The following is an 18,310-nucleotide window of genomic DNA, read 5'->3' on the forward strand; positions in this document are numbered from 1 at the left end:
CCAGACTTCCAAGTTAAAACACCTTCAAGATTCTTACGAGCGATGTAATTTTTTCTCAACGTTCGGTTAAGTAGTACAAGTCAATGTATAATCAGACATTCAAGAAAAAAGCTATTCTTGATGAAACTACGATTCACTATTGCATTTAAATGCAGTTTAAAGGCCAAAATACAAAACTCCTATCAATGTAATCGACGACTAGAATCCGTATTGATCCCCGAAAGAAAAGCAGTACAAAACGATCTTCAAAGTTATGCTCATTTCTACCACTATTACAGGACGAAGGAAAAGCTCGTATCCCCCGTCCCTTCCTTTAGCCGGAAACGAGAACTCATAGGCGATAATTTGCACAGTGAAGCCCCACATTGCATGGCATTAGGCAGCAGCAGAGGCAGTAGCATCAGTAGCAGAAGTGGTACAGGGTCGGGGCAATATTCTCGGCAAGTTTCGCCGCTGCTATCCCCCCCTCCGCCTCGTGTCATCACCCCCTTGAAAACTTTCGGTTTACCGAAACCGAAACATATACACGTCTGGATCTGCGCCAAGCCGCCTTCGGGAGAAGCAGCCAGGACTTTAAAAGACAGAGGAAGAGAATACGCGAATGGTAATATATAGCGAGGGGTAGAATATTGTAAAGTTATCCCTGTGTCTGTTGGATCTCGGGTACGTGTATCGCACACGTGTACGTGTACCATCAGGAGCGTGCTGCCGTCAGCTATACCGAGAGACATCTGTTCTTAACGTTATCTCGTCCTTTTTCGTCTTTTCAGTGTCTCTGCTTTCCTTTGCCTCTTTTTTCCTTCGCTCTCTGGCAACAAAGGGACGCACGCTCATGTGCTTTTCATCGATTCCGTCCCTCTTTTCGCAAAAGGTGCGCGCGACAAGTTATAAACGCTCGTATTGTACGATGCTCTTTTTTCCGCTCCACAGGATCGATTCGAGCCAGAAACGTCGCATGTTTATTCAAAAAATCGCTCGACGCTCGCGCAATTTTTCCGAGTGCACTTGACAGCGGCTGATAAGAGACATCCCGCGAAGTTTCACCAGCTGTGAAGATAATTAGACACGCGTGCTTTCAAACGTTATTCCTGACACTGGAATTTTATAAAAACCATTGCGTCGTGTCCCTTCACAAAAATCTCGACGTAATAACAACAACAGCTCCCCCTTACATACCAGACGTTTTTCCGCCTTTTGTCTATTTTTTTTTTTTTTTTACCAAAACCATTCTTGAAGTCGACGTGCGTTCGTGCATTATACGGCAAAACCGCGAACTATTGGATTTAGTCGTACAAGGGAGCACGTTGCACGGGAGAAATCCGGCACGCGTGTACCGCATTCCCTGGCAATCCCCCCCGTTGGTATATACTTAAGCGGGAAGCTGATGCGGCAGCGCTCTCGGGGCAATAAATATTTATGAAGCCGCTGTGCCTGCATTGTGTTTAGCTGCGTGTACGCTCGGGGTACGCGTTTTCTTTTTTTTTACTCTTTCAATTTTTCTGAACCGAATGCGGATTCCAAGTTTGTTCAGAGGATGGATTTGGTAACGAATTTTCTATTTCCATTTGGATACACGATAATAGGTTGAATAGCGTTGATTTTTTTTTTTTTATTCAAGCTGTTGCAAAATAGCACTACAGACCCTTTACAATAGTTTGAAATTGAGCCACAAATGATTACGGAATTCTCACTTTACTGAATGATGCACTACAGCCAGTACCCGTAGTTGCAAATATTGGAATATCAGCACTCCTATGACTGTCACCAAGTATAAATGTTACCCTTTGTACCAGCTGCCAAGGTAATTTGTATCAAAGCGACTCTTTGGCCACCATTTGGTAGATTGCAAGTATATCCTCTCATGGATACCCAGCACCGACTGTGAAGTCTTATCCTACCGAAGATGCGAATGCACCCCTTACCAACGTCAGTCCTTCCCGTTTTCTACTTTATTGGCGATAACCCGCCTCACCCTCAGCTTGACCATCCCTTGGAAATCAACCCCCGTCGGCACAGTAGATATCTCAGCCCTCTACCCGTACTGTGGCTCCATCTGAGTAAGCACGAAAGCGCATGCGCATGAAATTTCGATCGCAACGGGGTCCGGAGCTATAAACAGAACCGGCAGACAGGTGGAAAATCAAGCACCCCTACCCCATCCCCTGGCTTCATTCTTCCTTCCTTTTCGAGATCGACGCCCCGACGGCCGATCTTTCGTTCTTTCTTTCTTCCCCAAGCCCTTGGGATAACGAAATCCTTCCCTCTTTCTACCCCTTAAGGCTTGAAAGCCGCTATTCTTTTCTCCCTTTTTCGCCGGTCGAAACTGCCGGCTATCCTTTTTTACATGTTCCGGAGTAATTACCGCCTGGCAAAGATAATTTTTTTTTCTACAATTTTTTTAGTTTTTTTGTATAGTTTTTAGAGTGAATTTTATATCATCGGATAACAAATTTGAATCATCGTAAAGAAGGTAGGTAAAGTAAACAGAGGCGAAACCTTCACCACCGATGCGAGCAAGAACGACGCTTTCGAGAAAAAACCAAACTATAACACGACTAAAAAATTTCAAAAACACCTTCTCCCACCTCCGTATATCAACCGGAGCACAGTTCCCTTGGCGGAATGTAAGGCGCTAATTTCCACCATCTAAACGAGAAAACGTGCGCCAAAAGAAAAAAAAAAGTACACGCGCATACCTTGCTTCACTTACGAAAAAAATGGAGAGGGTGGGGGTGAAAAAGTCCCAACTCCGGTGAAGGAGCAGCAGCCCGATGCAACGAGCGCTTTCTTCCCTCTCTATTCTGCTCGCGGCGTCGCCGCAGCCACCGCGCGCCGACGACGCGATCGATATATAACGCGGGGGTGGGCACCGCTCCTCCCCCTCCTCCCTTTCTCCGCTTTCTCTCCGAGCATAGGAGAGGGAGTGAGATCGGCCGCGTCGTAAATCGCGATGCCAGCGCGTGCTCGCGCGCGAGAGGCAATTTGAGCGAGTCTTCGGGGGATCGCGGAGGGAAATGAGCTACGGGAGCGGCAGCGGGAGGAGGAGTAGGGGGTATTGAAAAATACAGGAAGATTGAAGAATTCGCGCGTGTACGTGTTGTGTACACAGAAGGGGTGGTTGTATGTATACGCGTAAGGCTGCAGCTATTGAGTTATGGCAAGCGAATGGAGAAACGAACTCTAGACGATTTATGTTTATGCAACGCTGGTGCGTGCAGGCTGTTGACAGTACTTTTTTCACCGCGGATATGTAACAGGATGGCGTTGACTAGCTTTATGCGGGGCACGTGATATGTCAACCTTCGAGATTATTTATTGCGTTAGAACGATGCGGAATTTCAAAAGAATCGCGTGGCTGAATTTAATGTGAAAACAACACTGTAATCTGCCATTGGTAAATGCGAAATGTTTTTCATAGATCATTATAACGTCACGTGAAACTGCAAATAAACAAATTTTACAAAAATTATAATTTGGAGCTTTCCTCCTGGGTGCATAGCGAGGTTAGTGTAATTCCTTAGGTTTTTTATTACTAGCAATTATTTCCAAAGACGACTAAAACTATGCGTTTAACTTTAAAACATATTTTATAAGCGATAGCAATGCACTTGTCATAAAGTTTTTGTAATTGTTTTGTTAAAATCAGTACCAGAGCTTTAAAGATTTTAATTTGCATGAGGGTTATTAAGTAAATTTTATACTGTTCCTTTCAAAATCATCCTCAAACAATAATAGTGAGATCTTTACTAGACTTGACAAAAAACCTGAATACGTTAAGTATACCACGATAAAAATCAGCGCCGTAAAAAGATAGCCCCGTAAAATCACAAAAACCGTAACAACCTTGAACTACTCTTCATTATCCCTCCGATGGATCGATCCATCCTCTGGCAATAAAAAACCAATAACAGCCTCGCCACTTTCAATCGACAAACAATCACTTGCCCGCGGACAAGTTGAAAATGAAAAAAAAAAAAAAAAAAAGGAAAAAGAATGAAGAAAAAATCTCCCGACCAAAATAAAAAGATAAGCCAAGACAAGAGGCAGCAGCAGCGGTCAATTTCCAATTCCCACGCGGACAATACCCTCGGCGAGAGCTTCCTTCCTTTTTGCTCCTCGTCGCGTCGGCGTCGATTATCGTTTATCCTCTCCCCAACTCTCTTGCGCAACAAACTTCCGAGCCCTGGCGACATAACTTCCTCCCTCGAGGCCCCATAGCGTTCGAACACCGCGAGAGAAGGAAAAAAAAAACAAAAAGAAAGATAAGAGGATCATCGGAACGACGATATGATGAAGAGTATAAGGTTTGATCGGGCTAATCTGAATTTCATGGCGCGCTCCTGTTTACGGCCCCAATACCCTACGTAACTGTTACTACGCTACGGACGAGGATAATGCGAACGAAATTTCAGAGTGGGGCTGTGCCCCGTGACGGATATTTTTTTATACAAATGTAGGCGAAGGGAGGGGCTTTGGGGCACAATATCCGAGAGGAAGGGCGGGCGCAATGATTGCCTCGGAAAAATTCAGGCCGAGAACTCGGAGGAATTTTTCTCCATCGGGTCGAATTGTCCTCCCGTAGGACGTGACGGAACGTTTAATATCGGGACTATTTCTCATCCGAGAGGTCGTTATGATTCTCCCTTTTACCGTTTTCATTGGGCCATCGGGAGTAATCTGGGCGGGAGGTATTAAAATTCTTGAAAATATTTACTCGCCACGAAAGGTATGCGGTATTATTTTTTGCGGCTCAACTGGAGCAACTGCTCCAGTCGGCCGGTATGAAAACACACGATCGCCAACGCAAACACGCGCAGCGTGAAAATATTCACAGCCATACTCCGGGTCGTATAACCTTTTTAGGAGTTTGTGGAAAAATCGATGGTCAAACGGGAGAAAAAACCGTGTGCAGTGATGTGGTGGCCGTCGTTTCCCGCTGCGGTGCAAGACGCGTTTCTCGTCCCTCGATCGCCAAAGTGGACGGGATTTCGAGCGCACGAGTGATTTACGCAAGCGAGCGAACACTTTTTTCCATAATTTTTGCGCCACCGGAGTTACGCTGTACCTTTAGTGGCAAGCCATTTTTATGGAGCTATCGATCGGTGTGAGCTATACTCGCCTGTGTGTAGCCAAGGAAAGGGAACAGGAAAAAACGGAGGGAGGATACGTACCACGAAACGGTGTATAAAAGAGGAAGAGGAAGAGGTTGACAAGTATTGCTTTGGAAAATAATTATGTAATGGCTTTTGTGCGGGTCCGCTGCATGGAAATTTATACCTGGATACCGTACGCTGCTTTACCTCGTTTTCTCGTTCACCATGATTTAAGATGCTTAGTTTTACCTTGGGAAAAAATTTGTTCTGCCAAGGGAACGGGATCATTTCGCAGCATTCAAACAAACATTAAATTCATTTAAAGTAGTTCTTAAAATTTTTTTTTTCCCATTAAATCGGAACGAAAAGAAAAAAAACTACCATAAGCCAAACAAAATATCTCTTTCAATTATGCGAATATTGAATGCTCGAGGAATTCCATTATGGTTCAAAAAATTTTGATTGAAATTCTTAGCGAAAAACAGCTGGTCGTAAAAATTATATTTCGAAGAATCATAATTCCTGCTGGCTCCCCGTTTATTCCAGTTATGTCGGGCAGCAAGCCATAAAAGTAATGCAAGACTGGGAGTAAAATTAATTAATTTATGTATATGAAAGTCAGTCAGTTGAGATTATTAGCGTATAAACACACGCGGCACTCAATTATAATATTTCAAACGGTGGGATTTTTTTTGTTCGCCAAAACAAGTGGAACGAATCAGTAAACGGTCAGACGGACGAAAAAGTAACTCATTACGTGCCGCATAATAAAGCACATTACTCAGTGTTTTGTTTTCCTAAAGATTTATTAGTCGATAGAGCAGGTACTAGTAATTTTTGGAGAACAACGGTGCTACTGATCATACCGTTAACGTAATAAAAGCTATCCTCCCTCTCCATGATTTTCATGTCTCCGTATTCCATAAATATCAGGCCAAAGTCTTTGGCGGTCGAGCAAATACGCGAGCTTACAATACATTACAATAAATCAGCAGCATCTTCACAATCGATTCCACAAAAAGCAGAGGCTTACCTTAAGCTGCAGCTGGGCCCGAGCGATGGCAGGCTGATCCCTGCGTCCGCATAGCCGATCAGCCTCGACCTCGAGTGTCTCCGTCGACGACTCGACCTCGCTCAGCCAGGCGAGGAACTTGTCCAGAGAACGGTCAAAGTTGTGCAGCGAGTTCATTGCCGAGTTGAGCAGCTTGCCTCGATTGATGATGCTGCGAAGCATAAGAAGCATGTCATACGACCGAGTTACGATGAAACTTGAATCCCGAGTTTGAAACGTTCCACGAACAATTCACGTTATCGCGCACGACCTCCCCGTCTCCATTAAATCCCCCATCTCTCGCATCCCACATGTGCACCCCTCCCAACTAGTCCCCTGGAGTCCTCCAGCGGTTAAGTAATCCATTCATTGACGACCCCAATATCTCGAGCTCGAAAGCTCTCTCTGTCCCCCCATCCTCTTGATTCTCATTCAAAAGGAAAGCATTCCTGCAGAGAGTAGGAGCAATCCTCTCTACAGACAATCGGGTGTATGTGTACTTGAGAAATACATCTTACCTGGTATTGAGATTGTTGTAACGCTGGTTTATCGTCTCGGTGAGTTTCTTGACGCGCGTCGTGTCGTCCTGCTGGTAGACCGCTATGAGCTTTTGCGTGAGCGAGTTGAAAAGCTCGATTTGGTGCTTGTACTGGTGCAGCTCGGCGTGGAATGACTACGGGGGACAAACAAGTGACAAATCAAAGGTTGACTCTTGCACGTGTCGATTTTATTTAAACTATTTTTGCCTTATATTAACCAGTTTTGCTGCCTGACTTCTTTCGAAGAGGGGAAAATCAAAAATTGAACGCCGTATTTTAAGCGTTGGCGAAACGTATCGGTAACGATTCATTTGGATGTAAAAAAAAAAAAGGATGAGAAAAAAATCACCGGGGAATATTGTCGCTAATGAAACCTTGAATAATGACCCCCGGGTGATTAGCTTCGTCGGAGGTAGAGATGGGTATCTCCGGACCTTTTACCCGAGAGTTCGATTGACAGTCGATTCCCGTTTTACGACGGGAGAAGAATCAACCTCGCGATATCACCAGCTATTCGGATTCCCTTCCTGCGAAGAAAACGAGTCGATAAAAAGAAAAGGGGTCTCTTTTCACGTGAAAACGTCATCCATGAAGGGGGAATCGTAGGAAAAAAAAAGGAGCGGAAGAGCCCTGTCTGTCGAATGGAACTTTTTTCCCTTTTCCAAAGTGTACGCGTACTAGCGTCAGGTACTCTTTCGCTCATCCTTTTTTTTGTGTGTGCATGGGCTGAGTGGCTTCTGATCGAATTTATAAGACGCGAACATCATGAAATGCTGCGACGTAAAAGCGTAAGGAAAAAAACGTACAGAAAAAGGGAACAAAGTTGATTCAATGCGAGCGATATGAGGCGGGGGGGGGGGGTGGGAAAAGGATACCTCATTTCTTCATCACACGCTGCATTGGGAATTTTTTCATTGAATCGCATTTATGGGCGCTCATTTTCTACCTCACCCTTATAATAATATTACAAGGATTAGGAATGAATGAACAATTTGAGAAAAAAAAATGTTTAAAAAAAGTGGATCCACTTAATTGTCCCCCATCCTTTAAGCACTATAATGAATAAATAGTGGAGAGTAGGGTATAAACTGGAAGCACTATCATTTTGAACCCTCACTTTCTTTGATCGATAAGTACCTACCCCCCATTAGAGAGTCAGTTCTCGTCCTGTTCACAACACCCCTCCTCTCGACACGTGAGCTCCTCAAACCCCCTTACCTTTTGCTCTCGCAGCTGGGCCTCGAGTACATCGGCCGTATGTCCAACTGAGCGCATACGCTCGAGCTTCGTCTCCATTCTCGAGAGCCAGACCTCGACCTCCTGGCGCTTGGCCTCGAACCGCTGGCTGTCGCCCAGCATCGCGTCCAGCTGTGTTTTACGCTGCATCACTTTCGAATTCGTCTCGTCCCAGTGCTCGCGCAGCTTTGTCACTGTAACAGAACACATTCGCATCGTGATGTAGTGCTACTCGTGGTTACTACAGTGGCACTATTTGTGCTAGTGTAGATCGAGTGAGTGGTGTTTTTTTTTTTTTTTTTTTTTTTTTTTTTCAATAAAATTAAGATCCGCTTCGAAATCAATAAAATTAGTACTGTTGAAATATAAAAATACACTTTGACAAGGGACTCTCCGAGCTACAAATATAATACAGCATGTATAAGGATCGAGTACTTTACGTAAAACCAGTTGGTCGATAGTGATGCATTTAAAATGATACGCCCAAGTGTTAGCACAGAGTATGTGAGCGACGAGTGGAATGCACTTCGCGTTAGACGTAAGCAAAAACTATTTCAAGCGTTCGTTCGTTAGAATTGGTGTCAATGTACTATAGAACTCAAGGTATAGCTTGACTGTTCCTTTATCTACACAATAGTATATCGGTGATAGCTAGGATACCTTTAAGTTTTCTTCATTTTATTTACAATAATTAATTAACACATTTCTGCATGTACAAAGCATCTAACACGCATACTTATCATTTCACAGTAACTGACTCTAGCGAGATTAATTGAAAATCCAACAAGAAAAACAAATCATCAAAATTATAAACTCTCATTCTTCGTATGTGATTATAGGGGTTGAAGAAATTCATTTTAATCTGAAAAGTGTGAGTCGATTCTTTAGTTTATATAATACTGTGAAAAGTTAAATTGAAAAATTATTTGACAAAGTTTTTAATCGTACACGAAAGTTGAAAATTTAATGATATCTGGAGTACCTTCATAACTACATCGAAAATATATTAGAAGAAAAACATCGATGGACTCCCAATTGTGCAGCGAACGATAGAACACTGTGCAAACAGAAAAATTTTATTTGCTTTCGATAATTATACGATTTCCACATTTATTCGTCATTCCATGAATAAAAAACTTCATTTTGATAACAGGTTGCGCTCGAAACCGTATACCACTACAACGAACTCTCCGCGCGTAACTGACTCCGCGAAAAACTTTCCATTGTCAAACTTTCCACGCTCGCCACGTACCTTCTAATTATCCGCTTCGTAGCCTCCCGGCATTTTCCACCTCCCAACGTATGAAAAAAAAAAAAAAAAAAAAAAAAAAAAACTGAATCAAAACATCAAACGAAAAAGATAATACGAAAAAGGAAAAAAGAAAAGAAGAATAGCTTGAAAAGGACAGTATCGCAAGCGGAGGCGGACGCCCGTGAAATGCCAGCGTAATACTAATGTATCGGGCCATTAATCACGACTCGCTTTGGCGCGTGACGCGACACGTACATACATACTCGTGGGACGGAGCGGGAGTACGGGCCTCGGAAATGGATGGATTTCAAAGCGAAGCGTAAGTGCGTGAGTTTGCAGTCCCTCTGAACACTTCCTCCCTGGCACTCTATAGAAAATCGAACGCCATCAAAAACTCGGAGACTACAGTTTTAGAACGAACGAGCCAACAAAAGTTAAGAGCGATAACGTGACGTTTTACATTGGGTGGACGATTGACGAGGACGATCGACATTCGCGTGCAAAACAGTTGGACACCTTTGAGATGAGTTTCCAGTGGGAAGCTACGCTTTTGAAAAACCAAATGTTTTCTTGAATAAAAAAAAAAGTTGCTGTGCAAAACCACGGTGTCGAAACGAGCTTGATTTCCCAAACGAGACCGCAAGACAGGAGGAAGAAACCCGAGAGGAGATAGCGCAACTCAACACCGCATCCTCCCGGCTAATTGTACACCTAATCCACGCGAGCAATCAAGCTCACTCCCATCCTCGCCGTTTCTCTTCCCTCCACCACCAAAAACAAAAGAAAAAGGGAAAGATGCAGGAACAATGCAAAGAAAAAAAAAAAAAAAAAAAAAAACCAACCGAGAGAGAGAGAGGAGGTAGCCCCCGAGAGAATGTCTGCGACGGAAAAGGACGAGAGTACAGGGGGAAGAAAGAAAGCCTCTTTCTCTGCGAGCACTCGAGCGCATGAGTCGGGCTAAGTTTCGCGGCTTGAAACAACGAACTGTTTTTCGCCTATTACAACTCACTCCCCTTTGCTTGCATAGATCGAATGAGCGACTCTTTTTTTTTTCATTCTTACTCTCTCTCTCTCTCTTTTCTTAACGTGTATGGAGGAAAGGAAAAAAAAAAAACAGAATGGAAAGGAAGAATAAAAGGCGTACGCATTTCTATACTGTACTGGGGAGCGTGCGAAATGAAGGCATGAAATATTCATGGGGATCCCCTTTCTATTCTAGACGCAAGCTCCCCCAGGTACTGGTGTACGGATGCAGCCTCGAAAGAAAAGTTTGTGAATGACGCTCGCTCGCCTGCCTGCCCGATGCACTCGCCTTTCTTCGCTCCCCGCACTTCCTTCTGGTCTTTTCTTTTGCTTTGTACAAGTTTTTTTTGTTCGTCGTTGTCCGTCAGGCAATAGGTTGCCCCGAGATGTTGTCCCAAATATTTTAAATGGGAGCAGCGAAGGAGTATTAGAACACGAAATTTACGTGTACGCCTTCTATTAAAAAAGTTCTCTGTATTGTCCCGAAATAATAAAGCTAGCGGCGAGAATTACTTTTCAATCCAACTTTTATGAGCAGTGCGAGCCCGATAAACGATTTTTAGGTGTGCCTGACTAAACGTATGGTTTATCACTGAAATCAGGCTTATCACTACTACTATCAAATAATATTCTCAGCGTTCATCGAGTACATTTTATAGTGTTGAGATGTAGGGGGAAAGCACTCATTTGGAACAATTATAAGCAGTATAAACCAAATAAATGGCTTTTCATGCGAGTCTGACTAAACGTACGGTTTATCACTGAAATCACATCTCCACGTTCATTGAGTATATTTTAGAGTGGCGAGAAGAATTATTTTTCTTCATATATAAGAGCAAAAGTTACTTGAAACAATCTTTAGCAATGCAAGCCAAACAAATGACTTTTTATACGAGTCTGACTAAACGTACTGTTTATCACTTAAATTAAATGCTTAGCATTCATCGAATGTATTTAATAATAAAAAGAATAATTTTTTTCTTCAAGTACGTAAGAGAAAAAGTTTTATGAAATACTCACAAGCAGTATATAAGCCGAATAAATAACTATTCACACACCCCTGAATAAACGCATGGCCTATCACTAAAATCATCTGTTCATTCAGCGCTAAGGGAACCAATAAAAGACTATCGGCATTACTTGCTCATGTCGACAATGGTCCGCAATCAATGGAACATGATCCTTCAAAAGAATAAAGTTCAATTGTGGAGTTATCTCCTTATCGAAGGAACTATCAAACCCGCACGTCAAACAGACCACCCACTCGATATGCACACACGTATGTCATAATTAAATCTCCTTCTCCTCCCACGTTCTCTACTTTACCCTTACCCCATCCTCTTAACGGAGTAACACTTAGGCAAAACCCGGTTCTCTCTTGGGCTGCTGCTGTGCGCAGGATCTAATCGCATTAAAACCCTCAGCCCCCACCCACTCCTTCCTCTATTCCTTTTAGCGATTCCAATAATCCTCCGTCCACTCCTGTACCCTCCCGCACGGTATGCCGATTGTACGACGTCGCCCATTGTCCCGGAAGTTAAGTCGCGGTCCGGGTCGAAGCAAAATTATACATGCGGACCGGGTGAATAACCTCATTAACCCCCTCCCACCCGCCCTTCGGTGCGATAATCAGAAAGGCACGAAGACGATGCTTATCGCCACACTCGAGATATAGTTCAGTCTCCCTCTCCTGTATTCTCGTTCGCTTTGCACTTGAACACCCTTTGCCCTCTAATCGATGATGATGATGATAAATACAATAATAATAAGCGGTCGATACCTTGTGCTCTGGCTCACTCACACGTTACATGCTCGTTGTGTACGTCAGATCAGTAAATCGTCACTGCTACGGTTACACTTGTCGCGAACGCAAGAGATAGGGGGAGAGCCAAATGGTTATTTGATTTCGTGGAAAATTACGAGGGTTGATTGTACGGGATGTAAGGGGAGTCCATCGCGACACTTCTGGCCAAAATTAACTCTCAAGCTCGCGTATCTACGCTTGCAAGTTTGAAGTTGTACGGATTATTTGGCTCACAAATCAAAGTGCTCCCGAGTTCCTATCTTCTTGCTCAAGCACTAGCATCCAGGTAGCATCGTTTGAGCAAAAATCTCAAAGTCTGATTAACATTTTGGACAAGTGATCGCAGTATCCTAATCTCTGACACAGGAATTTTTTACCATGGCAGCAAAATTGACCTGCCACGGAGTAAGCGCTGTGACAGTACGCTCGAATCACGAGAATGTAATTCCATTAAATTCCGGTGTACTGCGCTCGCAAAGGCATTTCGTCGCGGTATGTCGGCCTCGCATTGCCGTACTTTCATTAAGATCCCGTTTCCGCGACACATGGTCCCTAAAAGCGTATAATGTATATACCACGCATGTACCGAGTCAACAACCTCCTGCAAACGAGGCTTCCCATAACCCTCCTGAAAACGCGTGCGACCCGATAACCGCGGCGAACCTCAAAATCGATGGCCCCAGCTATACGTCGAAACGAGCAAGAAACAACCCCCTCTCGACAATCGACTGCGTGAGGTGGCGCACGTATGTGAGCTTGGTAAATACACGAGCCAGCACGTGCTGCTGTAATATACGGCCATTAAAAACTTGGAATAGACCTTAACGAAGCCCATGTCGGGCATGAGACAATTTCCGCTTATTTTCTATACCTACCCCATTCGTACGTTCCTTAATGCGTATCTATGCCCCTATTAGAGCTTATTTCCTATCCCGTGCTTGCACGGTATGTACAGTTATACTACATCGAATTTTGGTAACAAGAGTGCTTCGGGTGTGCTTTCCGCGTCTCGTTCTACTTGCCGTGTTGTTCGTCATTCGAATTAATTAAAAGTTCCAACTTTCGGGAAGTTGAAAATAAATTTTCATTAACACCGCGCCCGGAGAGATACGCGCGAGCTTGATAGACGTGCACCGCACCGTGTACTTTCACTTTTCCATTACGCCACCTTTTCCTCTACTTTCAACTTTTCCCGACCCGCGATTTTACGTCGCGGTGCTCTCAGACTCAAAGTTTACTTTTAAAACCAGCTCTAAAAACTCTTGCGCTGCCGTGTTCGCGCCGAAAAAGGAAAATAATAAAAGTTTTCGTTTTGTTTCGTCTCGGTGTGTTTTCCCTTTTAGAAAAACAGAAAAAAAAAAAAAAAAAAAAATACTCGACTTTTACGCGCAAAAATAGAGATAAGGTGGGTGTGCTGTTCTTCAATGGTACTAGCGCTGATTTTAACTAAAATACAGAGTGTAACAATTATCATCCCTTGAATGATGTCATGCAACAAACACCAAAAACGAAGACGGGCGCGCCAAAAATGTTCGCATCGTACCCATCGCTGTAATCATGAAAACAAGAAAACCCACGTCTCTCCTAAGACAGAGATACCTTGTCTAGCGTTGGGCGAATGCGGTCCAGTTTGCAGAGGTATGCCAGCCATGGGTGGCAATCCGTGGGCCAAGACCGAGGGTCCAAGGGGGTTGACGAAGCCGTGCATGGCCGGATGGCCGGCCACGTGCAAGGGACTGCCGTGCAGCGATCGCGTTCCCGAGCCCGCTAGGCCAGGCAGGGGCACCGGTCGCTGGATGTCCGGTGGCCGCATTATGGACGCGGTGCGCTCGTGGGGATGCGGTCGGTGGGGCGACTGGGACGGACTGTTGCCGTTTTCTAGGTGCTGGAACGAGTTGCGCCGTGACATTTTTTACTTCTTTCCTTAAGGGTTGATTTTACCGATGCCGATATGATGGTCTAACTCTTCGTTTCAAGTGCCATTATTTCTATAATTTTTTTTTCCTAATGGTAAGAAAGACTTATACAAGTAGTGTAGATTGGTGCTGTTTCACGACACATACTTTCCTCAATGACTCTTTAAATGCCTCTATACTGTATAAAATATCACTTGGTTACAATAAATGTTTTCCTTAACGTTTCAGGTGCGATTACAGCGGAAGCGATTGTCAAAGCTCGTGCAGTCTTGTGTGTTTTGTATGTACGTATGTATGTATATTTTGAGCAACTCGTACGCTCGACAGGCAGTTTACGTATGCAAATGTATGATCTTCACAACTAAAGCAGCGACATCGAGAGTCTCCGTATCCACGTACGGAGCAGGAAAAGCACAAAGCTAGACCGGCTGGATTGAGTAAAGCAGATTTTTTTTTTTTTTTTTTCCTTTTTCAAACAGAAAATCCTCCGCCGTGTCGAGATCAAAGCGTGGGTGCAGAGTTCGGGAACCTATTCTCCCTCCTTTTGCGTGAAATAAGCGCACTTTGCAGTTCGGGCTTTTAATAATAATAATAATAATAATAATAATCCACAAAAGTGGCGGTTCTTTGTGCACTCGATCGATCCCTTTTTTATTTCCACCTCAAAGCGTTTACCTAACTCTGAGTAAAGTAGGTGTGGATCAACGAGTACAGCAGCGCTTCTTGTTCCCGCGTTGATCCTCAAACAGTTCGCTTCCGTGATTATTGCCTCGAGCTTTGGTCGTGTATCCACGCGCTACACTTTGACAGTGTTTGTAGTAAGGAGATGATTACAGAGGAGTGACTCGCAGACACACTGGTATTATTGCGTTGTCGATATTACATATATATAATACATATAGTAAGCGTATTTGTGTTTATATTATGTGTTGCTATTATTGATCGATCCGTTTCAGGGACGTTTCTTCGGTGTTGATACTTTCAGCGATACAATTGTGTATATATATATATGTGAGTTACAAAAATTGTGAGTTTTATAAATACCACAATTGATACTTGGTTCCCTTATGAATAATGAGATTTTAATGAAAAAGCACCAATCGATACTGAACGGTGTGTGCGTACGATACGAATCGTTGATTAAAATCGAAGTAAAATTAGTCAACGTTTTTTTTTTATCGATAAACAGTCTTTGGGGTCGACGAGTCGATAAATCATTATTTCAACAGCGAAAAATCCGACGACTCCCTTCCTCGAGTCACTTTGAACACATACGATGAATCGATGATATTTTTGTATCACACGTCCAAGACCACAAGTATTTATTTTCTTTCGAGTACATGATATCACAGAACGACCAGCCAAAGACAAAGGGCAGCACCTTGACTTTCAGCACCTACTGTCCCCGGGAGTCCTGTCGCGCCCAAGCTCCTCGCAGCGGCACAATGCACTTTTATAATCCAATTGGACGCGGTGAGCCAACAAAAGCCCCGGCGTAACAAGCAACAAGTACGTATCGATTCCTTTGCGAAGAGGTCCTCCCGAAAGGGGGCTGCCCACTAGCGAAAAATCTTCACCCCCGTACACCCGCGCACGAGCAACAAGTAACGCAGACCATTTCTCCCTTGTTTGTTTCTCTTTTCTCGTTGCAAGCAAAAACAATTTAAAAAAAGGCAGCGTCCGATGTATCAGCTGATGCAAAAAAAGTACATCATCCGCCACGTGCGCAGTAGCGAAGGACAAGAAAGAGTGCGCACACCAAGGGGGCAGACGAAGAGAGGGAGAGACTGGAATCACTCGACGGCCGCGACACCGAGTCTCTCAAGGCTCTCTCGAGCCACCCACGACACGGAAGAATTAATTCCCGGGGAAACTCGCTCAGTCGCTCTTTCGAGCCTCCTCCGTGTACCGTGCACGTACACGCGTCCTCGAGCCTGACGACTGCGCTCGCTCTCGAGAGGGCCCTTCTCTCTCTCTTTTTTTTTTTTTTTTTTTTTTTTTTCCTCGTACTCTGTCGTCGAATCGTTTGCTCCTTCAATTTTCACGTCGCCAGAGCACCGCTGCCACTATTCTTTTTTACTGATTGCGCGTTACGTGTCGTATTAATAATACATACACGCCAAAAACAAAACTAATACATGGCACTACCCATTCGTTGTTTATACACATTCCGTGCTTGCGTTAATCAACTCGCGAGCACAATGAAGAGCCGCACAACAATTCGCGGAGCGCGTAATAAGCCGGCCTCGTTGTATCCGGATTAAGCGACACGCCAAACATTCCGCTTTTCACTGGATAGTTCACGGTGCACTCGGGACGAGATAATTATGTTGACGATGGTGGTACCGCTGAACTTATGCTGTTATTGTTCGTTGTGCGCGAGTAAAAAAAGAAAAAATAATAATAATAAGAGACGCGACGGCAGTATTCCTTCGACAGTTGTTGAACACCTCGGTCAAATTAGGATCCATTCGTGGCAGCAGCCCCAGATGGGAGCACGATGGAAAACAGAGCGGCTCGATGCACGCGGAATAACAAGCCGGTGGCTCGAGCGTCGTCGTCGTCGGGCCGCTGCCGGCGAACACTGCTGCCGGCACCACCGCGCCGCTCGATAGCGGCAGTAGTCCTCCCATCTCCTTCTCCACCTCCTCCTCTTCCTCCTCTTCTCGTTCTCTCGCGTGCGCGCTGCTCGCTATAACACACTACCGGACGGAAAATCTCGATGTCAGGTGAGCGCGACTACCATCCACTCTGCTATTATTATTTGCCGTTTGTGTTTTTTCCGTTATCTACAACACAAGCCCACGCAACAATCGAGGGGTGCATGGACGCAGGCACGCGACACAGGGAGCGGCCGCGCGCACACTGGCCACAGGCCCGTGTATACCTGTCCCCGTGTACCCTCCTCCCGCGTGATAGCCCTCCTCGACGCCGGCGCCACACCGGCTCTCTGCAGCTACTACTACCGCCCCCACCCTCGCTCTCCTCTCTTCCTCCCCTCGCTCACTCTTTGAGAGTCCGGAGCCGGAGCGCCTCTCTCTCTCTCTCTCTCGCCCGTCTGATGCTCCTCCCGTGCACGCGCACACGCCACCCGGTATTTGTTCCGTTTGTGCGTGAGCTCTATTATTTCTTGGAGAACACAAGCTCACCTTATTCCTTGTTCTTCTCGAATACGCGATTCTTTTTTTGTTTCGTTCTAGCTGCGTTGATACTTATCCTCTTTTTTTTTCTCCGTTTTGTTTGGAACTTTTCATCGGGCCTGGGCTTTTATTGAGGAAGGCGTTCCACCCAGTGTTTACCGAGGGGGTCTTGCGTCTAGATTGGTGTATTATGAAAAAAAAAGTACTATAGGCACCTATAACGTGTGCATCATCGATTAATTACTCGCCAGTGCTACAGCTACGCGTATAGTCCTAATTTTATTTCCCGTACGCGAGATTGAATCTGACGACGGTGGGGCTGCCTTTGACGAGAGTAATTTTAGAGTTCACCTTAGCTAGAATAGAGAGAGAGAGAGAGAGAGAGAGAGGGTGCACGCCCGGGGATTTTCAACTTTGCCTCGGCTCCGACACCGTTGCTTGCGAGCAAACGACTCTTGGAGCACACGAGCTGGCGCGGCTGCGATAATAAAGTTTCGGACTTGCATGGAGCCGCGTCTCTAGAAATTGAGGCTTTGGAGTACACGTGCGCGGTACAACGCTCGCGAGGTAGGACTACACGAATTGGACTTCATACTTTGACTCGGAGATCCAGTTGGAATATCGATAAAGATGGCGATAAAGCTTGTGCGATACTTCGTTTGCACAATGTACGCGTTAGAGTTTCGTGGTGATTATAACATGCTCTGAAACTCCGTTTCTACCACAACAACGTGCGGGATTAATAAGAGAGAGAGAGAGAGAGAGAGAGAGAACCCCTTTTCGTAGAGCAAACGGAGAGACAGCGATCGATTTCCAAAACGTATGAATGAAGGTGGTATTTTTTTTCATGACGTCTGACCAAACCCGGGTTTTACTACTTAAAATGCCTACCGAGGAGTTTTTCGGAGCGACCGCGTTTGAAGGGCAGTTTTATTTTTTTGGCAATCGTGAAACTTTGTTAAAGGAGCTCGGAGTGACAAGTTTGACGTGACGAAGCGTTGGAAAAAATATTTAATCCACCCAAACCTTTCGCAGCCCCCCCTTTTTTTCACCTTCGTACGTATGGCGCTCAAATAATAAACCATCGTCAAAAAACAAAAGCCTGTACATGCATACACACACACGCGTGCGCCACCCGAGCTCTCTCAAGAGCAACACTCGAGCCCGGCACGGCATCAATTTCTATGGTATACGCGTGCTCCATCATCCGTTGGACGTCATCGCCTTAATATCCTCTCGAAGACAACCCACAGACC

General features: G+C 44.8%; 1 protein-coding gene across 1 annotated transcript in view; it reads right to left on the reverse strand.

The window, feature by feature from the left end:
• Window positions 1–18,310, reverse strand: part of LOC106647442 (dystrophin, isoforms A/C/F/G/H) — a 220,011-nt gene that overhangs the window by 132,000 nt on the left and 69,701 nt on the right. The window contains exons 35-37 of the mRNA XM_089588569.1: window positions 7,902–8,113; window positions 6,663–6,817; window positions 6,127–6,316 (exon numbers count right to left, since the gene is read on the reverse strand). Coding sequence (XP_089444695.1) covers window positions 6,127–6,316; window positions 6,663–6,817; window positions 7,902–8,113 — 557 coding nt within the window. The remainder of the gene's footprint in view (window positions 1–6,126; window positions 6,317–6,662; window positions 6,818–7,901; window positions 8,114–18,310) is intronic.

Source organism: Copidosoma floridanum, unplaced genomic scaffold (assembly GCF_036245765.1).
Source record: "Copidosoma floridanum isolate Cflo_tuat_1 unplaced genomic scaffold, Cflo_Japanese_pri ptg000007l, whole genome shotgun sequence".
NCBI classification, from domain to species: domain Eukaryota; kingdom Metazoa; phylum Arthropoda; class Insecta; order Hymenoptera; family Encyrtidae; genus Copidosoma; species Copidosoma floridanum.